Source organism: Olea europaea, chromosome 15, assembly GCF_002742605.1.
Source record: "Olea europaea var. sylvestris chromosome 15, O_europaea_v1, whole genome shotgun sequence".
Lineage (NCBI taxonomy): Eukaryota > Viridiplantae > Streptophyta > Magnoliopsida > Lamiales > Oleaceae > Olea > Olea europaea.
Genome location: NC_036251.1, coordinates 2,771,943 through 2,781,286, shown reverse-complemented (window position 1 = coordinate 2,781,286; position 9,344 = coordinate 2,771,943). Strand labels below are relative to the sequence as shown.

The following is a 9,344-nucleotide window of genomic DNA, read 5'->3' as shown; positions in this document are numbered from 1 at the left end:
CTTTATATTGGATTTACATAAATGTTATTTTTAAATGATGGTTTTTTCTGTGAAATTTATAAAATTCAATATCTACTTTTGTTAATTCTAACATCAAAACAATGAAAAAAATGTGTTTGAACTATATTATTTTGAAAGAATGTATTTTGAAATAGTAGATTGATGAGAATGTGTGGTTAAAAAATAAGAAAAGGTTTTGAATTTGTTTATAATATTATTTTATTAAAGAATGTGTGGTTGAAATGATATCAAATCACTGTTCAAGAATGTATTTTAAAAAAAAAATGCGGCTTAAACATAGCCTTGGTAACTAATAAAATAAAAGAAAAATCTTTCTTCTAATTAATAAATTTTATGCAATGAATAAACATTAAAAATAATCAATAAAATAACTTTTGATATTAGTCATTAGTTTGCAGTTAAAATTTATTTTCTTGTTCATTTTATGTTTAATCTTGCAAATTAAAAAAATTGTTAAGAATGCATATTTGTTATTTTTCTTAGCCAATGCTTGTTATCTATTTATCATGGTGTAAAGTTAGGTAGTATATTCAATTGAGATTTTTAATAACTTTTTGGAATTAAAAAAAAAAAAAGTTTAGTGACATTCAATGTAGATTTTTTGTAACTCTAAAAAGTATTAATATATTCAATTGAGAGTTGTATAAACTTTTAAAAGGTTTCTAAAAGTCACAATGTATTTAATTAAAACTTTTTAAAAGTCTCTATAAATTTTGGGGAATTCAAATTTTAATGTCTTTTAGAAACTTTTATAATAGTCTCTAAGATGTTAATTTTTAAGCAGAAAGTACTCAAATAAAATCTCAAAATTTGTCTATTATTAATCATAAGATTTTGGGAGACTTCATGAAAATAATAAAAAAATATATTATTATTTTTTCAATATTTCTCTTTCCATTTTCCTTCTACGAATATTAGAGTTATGATTAAAATTTACTTTTTTTATTGATTGGATTTGTTTTCATATTGTTTATCTCTATTTTCTTTGAAAAAATTAAATTAAATTCTTATATTTTTTTTCTTTTTCCATTCATTTTTGTTGTGTGAAAAATATCTATTTTTATTAAATTATAAATTTGTATACTGCAAATTTTTAATTAAATTCTATATATTTATTTTTAAAAATATATTATATTAATAATATTGAATATTACTTTTTTTTTATCATATGTATATGTATAATTTTGATTATTATTTATTTAATTAAGGTCTTAAATTTTTATTCTTTTTAAAATAACTTTTTATTGTATGGAGAGGGCGTAGGGGAATTGTAGGAACCGAACCGCCACTTCATATATAAGAGTTTTCACATTATTGCACTAGATTCACAGGAATTCTACTTTAAATGAAATTCTTTTAAAAATTTTGAATTCTACAAAAGTCTATAAAAATTTTAAAATGAAAAATTATGAAATACTTTCACTAATTCCCTACAAATTTACAAAAATTTCAAGAAATCCCATCATTTTAAAAAAATCTATCAAAATTTTCAAAAATTTCAATTGAATACACCCTCTTAGTATGTTTAGTATTAATTTAAAAAGTACGGTATACAAAATATAAATATCCACATTACAAATGATGTATTTTGTAGACTCTTAACTAATAGGTCTTTCGGTAATTTTGCATATATTATAAACAACGACAATAAAGAATATGTTTTAAATAAATTTAAAATCGTTTCCCAAACTATTTAAAATCGTGAATTATATAATAATTATATAAAATAACAATAATAATTACATCACATTTTTTTTTTTTTTAAATTCCAATAAATATACACGTCTGAGGTCACCTTCTCCCATCCTCTCTCTCTAAAAGGCATAACCTGAAATCTGAAACGGTAGCATCCAGCAGGGAGACTTCTCTGTATTATATGGATGAAAACGAAGAAAAAATCCATATATAGATAGAAACAATCTCTAGAGAGAGTGAGGAAATGGGGAGGCGGATGGGCCAATTGACGTTCCGGCGGAAGAAGAAGCCCGTGTCTTCACCGCCGCCGACAATCGAGGTTGTTAACAATTCCACGGTGACGGCGAGCAAGGCGGCGGTGGGGAAGAAGAAAGCTGGAGGGGCGAGGCTTTGGATGAGGCTAGATCGCTGGGGACACTCCGAACTGATCGAATGCGATAAAAGTGTTATTCTGAAGCGCGTGTCAATTCCTTCTCGGGACTTGAGGATACTCGGACCGATCTTCTCTCACTCTTCCAGAATCCTTGGTACCTCTAGTTTCACTTTTTGGAGATCAGTATGTGTGCTGTTTTTTCTTTTTTACTTCGCGATTTTTGTTTTTAATTTTGATGATTTGATAACGTAAATAATATGATTTTGTTAACATTTATCTGCTTACTAAATATAAAATCCATTTGAAAGAATTTTTTCCATTAATAGTAATTTTGAAGCAATTATCGATTGCTTTATATTCTGGTCATGTTGCAAAAATCAGTCAGGGACTTGTTTCCTGCACTGGGTGATTGAGTGATGGGAGAACAGTATTTATTTCTTTTGTACAATAAAGAAGGAATAAATTCAGTGCTTATTAGTTCTGGTTACGAGGTTAGCAAACTGCGAATTTGTGGACCTTTGACCCATTTTTATTGTATGTATTCAATTCTTGTACCCATCCACATTTGCCGCTTTGAACTAGAAATAAATACTGTCCATTAACAGTACAAGTAATATTTACTGTACACTAAAGAAGAAGCTATATTTTGTAGTGCTATATATTATGAATAATGCTCCTTGTATATAAGCAGCTACGTAATGGTGACAAAAAGAGAGTGGGGAAGATTTTTATTTTTTTCTCCTTTTTTTTTATTTATTTTTTTTTGGTTGAAGAAATTCTAATGCAATCACATCTCACCACATGTGTATGTGAACCTGAGTACGTGTAGCACTATCGATACATTATTAGTTGTGTTAATCACAGTTCTAGGTGGAAGTAGTCCCCCTGATTCATTGCCCGATGATCACAACTAATAATGAATAGCATTATTCATTTTGCAATCACACAAGATAGACTCTTTTAATGTCTATATCAACATAAAACAGAAGTGCTCTTTTAGTGATGCTTCATCATGCATGATCATGAATCTATGGAGTGTCTTTTGATTGCCAACTAATAAATTGAGTTTACATATGTTTTGAGAGTTGTATATACTTTTATGGATCACTTATGATCGGCTAAATCCATATGCTGATGTAGCTCTTTTATGGATCACCTATGATATGCTAAATCCATTCGTTGAGTCTCATTTTGTCCATCCATGCAAAGTCTCATTTGTGATTATACATTGAAGGCTCTTGGAAGAATATGCACGAGTTGCCCATATTTAGCTTCTAATATGAATAAGTATACATTATGTATGTGTGTGGACTCACACTCACACTCACTGACTTGTATATATACACCAGTAACAAGAAGAGAGGAGATAAACGAGGAATTAATTTCTTCTCATTCTGTTTGCAGCAAGGGAAAAGGCCATGGTTGTTAATTTGGAATTTATAAGAGCTATAATTACGGCTGAAGAAGTATTATTACTTGATCCTCTGCGCCAAGAGGTGCTTCCTTTTGTGGAACAGCTGAGGCAACTTCTATTGCATAAAAGCTCTTCTAATCATGGGTCAAATCAGTTGATTGCTCAAGACCACGGAATGCAATCCCCTACTGCTGGAAAATGGTTACCTGTTCCAGACGCTGCTGACGGTTTGCAAGCTGAGCTTCCTTTTGAGTTCCAGGTTTTGGAAATCGCATTAGAGGTGGTCTGTACATATTTGGATTCTAGTGTTGCCGAACTTGAGAGAGATGCTTACCCGGTTTTAGATGAACTGGCCAGAAATGTTAGCACGAAGAATCTTGAGCGCGTGAGGAGTTTGAAAAGCAACCTCACTCGATTGCTTGCACAGGTGCAAAGGGTAAAGATTTTGTCTCTATTCTTTTATTATTTGATCATGATAGTCTTCTAATTTCTTGGAATGACACTTTTGTGGAATTTTAGCCCTTCCCTACTTTTGCTTCTCAAATCTTGATAGAAGGTAGACCGTCTGAAAGAGCTGGAGTGCTTATTATATTTTGGACTCCATACCTGCCGATTGTCAATATTTTCATTTTTCATTTTACCCCTATGGAATTTTCATTTTTCTGGTCGAGGAAACTTTTTCATGGCTATAGCTTCATGGAAGTTGTTTTTAGTTTTGCAGGGTTTATTTTGACTTAAATAATTTGTGGGTCATCAGCATCGAACTATCCAGTGAATCCTCTAGGACAACTGTCTATCTTCCGTGTTTATGGACTAACAAGAAATGAATACATCATGTCTTACACCAATTTCTCGGATTTTAGACTCTTATCAAAAATGGATTAGTATTGTTTTCTGAGAATAGTGGTAGATGGTTTGTCTATTTAATAGTAATTTTATTTGAGATGAATGATCTAACTTTGTTAGAGCTAAGCTTCAAGAGCTGTTGGATATGTTTCGTTTCATAAATTATTCATGTTTGTACTTCAATTGTTTGTGCCATTGCTGCCCTTTTATAAGTTCATGCCATAGTTGCAGCTTATTCTTGGTTGTGCATGATAGCACCCTGTTTAGTTCACCCCTTCATTTGAGGTTGCACATGCTGAGGGAAGTTAGAGCTTATCCAACATCACCTCAAAGGCTAGAATATGAAATTAAGGGGGTTATCCAATTGACGCCACTTACTTTTGAGATCAGTTTTTGACAAGGTAGTTAAGGCTCTAGTTGTTGCTTGTATTGGCAGTCACTCCACATTGACCAATCATCTCAAAAGCAATAAGAGCTGCTGAAATAGTCCAAGGTTTCAAGTGCCTTGTCCTTGTCTTGTTTAAGTTTTTAGTCTTTAGAGTTTATGCATGCAACTTGGAGAATAAAAGCATCAAATGTTGCCATTTTTTTATTTTTATTTTTATTTTTTTGATCGGTACAAATATTGCCGATTTATTGTGACTAACAATGCGATTAGACTAACTATGGCTGGCCCTGCATTCTCAAACCACTTCCAGCTTTATATCTCTTCCTTGGATGGACATCTGATAGAAAAGATCTATTTTGCATCGATTATCATGCATAAGGAGTGTCAAAATTCATGAGCCAGATTACTTTCTTCCTATATACTGACGAAGGGGCAAACATGTGTCTGGTGGTAGGTGAGAGATGAGATTGAACATCTTTTAGATGATGATGAAGATATGGCGCAATTATATTTAACAAGGAAGTGGATACAGAATCAGCAGTCTGAGGCTTTGATGGGAGCAATGGCATCAAATGGCATTGTTCCCCCTGCTCCTCATCTCCGACGACTTAGCTCTGCAAGAAGTGGGAGTTTGGTAAGCAACTATTTGAATGACAATGACGTGGAGGACCTAGAAATGTTACTTGAAGCTTACTTCATGCAACTGGATGGCACTCGTAACAAGATACTATCTGTAAGTATATCCTCGACCATGACATGGCATCCCCCCCCCCCCCCCCCCCCCCCCCCTTTTGTTTTTTTTTTTTTTTTTTTTTTTTTTTTTTTTTTTTTTTATTTTAATTGCCGAAAGAGAGAATTTTGCTTTCGTGTGAAGGAATAAAAGAGGCAAAATGTATATTAAACCTCTAATTATTGTAATATAATTCTGCTGGTTAACATTTTCACAATCTTGAAAGAAATAAAAATAAAATAAAATTGGTTGAAATATAAACCAAAGAATATTCCGAGCTAGATAGAAGATAGAAAAATGTGAATGAAGTAGGCGTAAAATAGTTCACTGTTCAAGTAAGTAGTAACGTACGAGAAATAGAGATATTATCGTCTAATAAAAAATATAGTCGCGACATAGCTCAACATTTAATAAAATTTTGGAAGATAAAATTAAATTTTGAAAAGAGCCATTACCCAGTGAAGATGGATAGAATATGTCAATAGCTTAGCAAATAAACTTATATTCATAAAATCAATTGTCATGTTAATTGCAATACATGCAAAGATTTATATTTAGTATTTATACTAGTAAAGGGGCATGACACTTAGTCATTGTTTGAAAAAAAATATTAAGGAGAAAAATATTTTTTTCCATTTTTTTTTTCTAGTAAAATGGACACTTGATTAAGGAGAAAAATATTGATAGCTTCATGTAGTATGATCCGTTAATTTTGTTGGAATTGTAATCAAATAAATTTTTCAATTGCATACTATTTGTCTCCCCTCCTCCCTATCTTTGGATTGTTTTTTGCTTGTAGGAAAGTATGTTGAACAGTTAAAGGTATTTTCCAAGACAATGGCAGTCCTTTAAATTTTATATTATCTTTAATAGAACCTCATTTTATTTTGATTTGAAGGTCTTCAACCATTTTTTGGTACTCACCTGTTTTCTGCTACTTAACCATCTGACTTCTGTCCTGTATCTCCTCCAAGACAATCACTGTCCTATGATTTTCAATTTTTTATAATATTATTAATAGAACTTGGTAAGTATTTTGTTTCGGAGGTCTTCTGCCACTTTTTTGGGTTCTCTCACCTCTTTTCAGCTGCTTAACTATTTAACTTCTGTATCCAACATAGCTCAACGAGATTGTGGTGGATAATAATTTAGTGAATTGTGGGCTTTTCTGATGTTTATTTGGCCATACATCCCGCAGAATTAACCTGCAAAGCTGACTGAAATCTCTGGCTGTTCTAAATTCATAATCTGAAATTGGGTGGCAAAAAAGAAATTCAAAAGCTTAGGCCCATTTGATTTGTGTTTCGGTTTTCAATTTTGAGTTTTGAATTCATTTTCAGTTTTTTGGGTTTAAATGTTTATTTTAAAATTTCTAAAAACGCGTTTGGTTAGTCATTTTAAAAAATAATTTCTCAAAATAGAAAACTAGAAAACATGTTTGGTTTGAAATTTTGAAAAATTATTTTATGACATTTTATTCTATTAAGCCATGTTTGAGCCACATTCTAGGAAAGAATGCATTATTCATGTCAAATCAATGGAAAATATATGGTTAAAAAATAGGAAAAGTTTTAGATTTGTGTGTAATATTATTCCATTGAAAAATGTGTTGTTGAAATAATGTCAAATCACTGTTGAAAAATATATATTTTTTTAAAATAATGTGGCTCAAACAAGCCCTAAATTTCATTATTCAATAAAAATAGAATAATTTTATATTCATATATTATCAAGTAATATATACATTTTAAAGTTGCACAATATTTTTTCTTGTTAAAAGACTAAAAATAATAATAAATCGAGTTTTCAAAATATAGGAAATAAAACTGAAAATTAATAATGCGGACTGAAAATATTTTTGTTTGTGTTTGTTTACATATTGTTTTAAAAAAAAAAATTATGTAAATAATTATTAAGAGCTTGAAATAATTTTTTATTTTTTTTTTATTTTTAGGAATTTTTATAATTTTGCCATTGAGCCCCATTTTTAGCAAAAGAATGCATTTTGAATAGTAAATTGATGGAGAATGTGTGTTAAAAATATGGAAAAGTTTTAAATTTGCGTGTAATATTATTTTATTGAAGAATATGTAGTTGAAAATGAGTTTTGAAAAAAATGAATTTTTATAATAATGGGGCTCAAACATGGTGTTTATCTTTTCAGAATTTTAGTTTTAATTTTTCAAATTTTTTTTAAGAGATTGCTATTTTTTAAATTTTTTGTGTAAATAATCATTAAGAGCTTAAACTATTATTATTTTTTAGAATTTTTATTTATCTAGTAATTTTTATAATTTTATTTTTTCAGAATTTTAATTTTAATTTTTTAGAATTTATCATTTTTATTTTCTGATTTTTTTTAAATTTAAAATTTTATTTGTTAGATTTCATTATTGTTATTCTTTAAAATTTTCGATTTTCAAAATTTTATTTGAACTCTTGTTTTCTATGTTTTGAGTGTTTTCAAAATTTTCATTGAAAACGCTCAAAACGTCAAAAAAAATTTCCTTGTTTTTGAAAATACATTTTCAAAAAATAACAGATCAAATACATTTTCAATGTTTTTGCACAACTGGAAATTGAAAATGATCTGAGAACGGCAAACCAAATGCACCCTTACTATTTTCTTGCTTGTCTTTTGTTTTTCTCAGGAGAAATATTCAATGTCAGCATAATTTTCGAGTACTTTGTTTTGTTAAGAGAAAAGTTCAGTCCGGTGGCATGAATAACTGTACTTTTTCTGTTCTCTTGCATCCTTTTTAAAATTGCGTATTAGAGGGAACTTATTTTTGAGGCACGATTATTGTCCTTTATGATTTTAAACATTTTAAAGTTCATCGATTTCCTTCTCTTTTCACTTGTGAAATCTCCAGGTACGAGAATACATCGATGACACAGAAGATTATGTTAACATCCAACTTGACAATCAGCGAAATGAACTTATTCAACTGCAATTAACATTGACAATTGCATCATTTGCCATAGCTGTAGAGACTATGATGGCTGGGTGGTTTGGTATGAACATCCCTTGCTCATTGTACAATATTCATGGGATATTCGAGCTCACTGTTGGAATTATGACAGCCGTTTGTGTATCACTATTTGTTCTGGTCCTAGGATACGCCAGATGGAAGAAGCTTCTTGGGTCGTGAAGTCCCCGAAATATGTTTGAGAAAACGATATTATACTCTTGTTTTTCTCCTAACTGGAAGTTTTAAATTGTAATATAGTCATCACTCGATAACTCCAGTCGAGTTCTTTAAGGATATGAAAGAAGTTTACATTGTAATTTGACTTTGAAATTTGATGGTACATGTTTCTAGATGGACGTGCTTTGTTTGATTCTCTCTTCATCAACACATTTGGTAGTTGTGTTAGAAGTTAGAAACTTGTTTTGAAATGTCATTGTTGAAACACATGCTCGTTTTTCTTGGCTATTCAGTCATTTTTATGTTCAGTAATGTCATTCTTAAAGTAATAATGGGTTGATCGGTCCATTATGACGAACTGGTCGTATCTGACGACCAATAAGGATCCGTTTAGTTGGCTCGATTTTTTATTTTTTATTTTTAATTGGAAGTTAAAAGTGAAATTAAAATAACTGTATGCTCTCTTTCAATTCGAAACAGAAATGGTAAAAAAAGAAGTTACTTCCAATAATAAACCCAGTATAGAGCTACTTGTGTCAATGTTTCCAATAAAATGGGCTGGACTTGGGCTGTTACATCAGTTGGAATATGAGCTGGGTTGGGCCGTTTGAGGGGCAAAATTCCTAAAAATGCTCGAGGATATTTTGGTAAATTCATTATAATCTGCCTTAGGTTACTTAGGGTTTAACATTTAAACTATCCACCTCGGAAAAAGCCTCAAGTCAAGG

At 30.5% G+C, this 9,344-nt stretch overlaps 1 protein-coding gene across 1 annotated transcript; it reads left to right on the top strand.

The window, feature by feature from the left end:
* Positions 1-1,781: 1,781 nt before the first annotated feature.
* Positions 1,782-8,883, top strand: LOC111409831 (magnesium transporter MRS2-4). The gene is made up of 4 exons (XM_023039906.1): positions 1,782-2,243; positions 3,494-3,939; positions 5,192-5,470; positions 8,341-8,883. Exons 1-4 carry the CDS (start codon positions 1,961-1,963, stop codon positions 8,617-8,619), a joined length of 1,287 nt encoding a protein of 428 aa, XP_022895674.1. The 5' UTR covers positions 1,782-1,960; the 3' UTR covers positions 8,620-8,883.
* Positions 8,884-9,344: the final 461 nt, after the last annotated feature.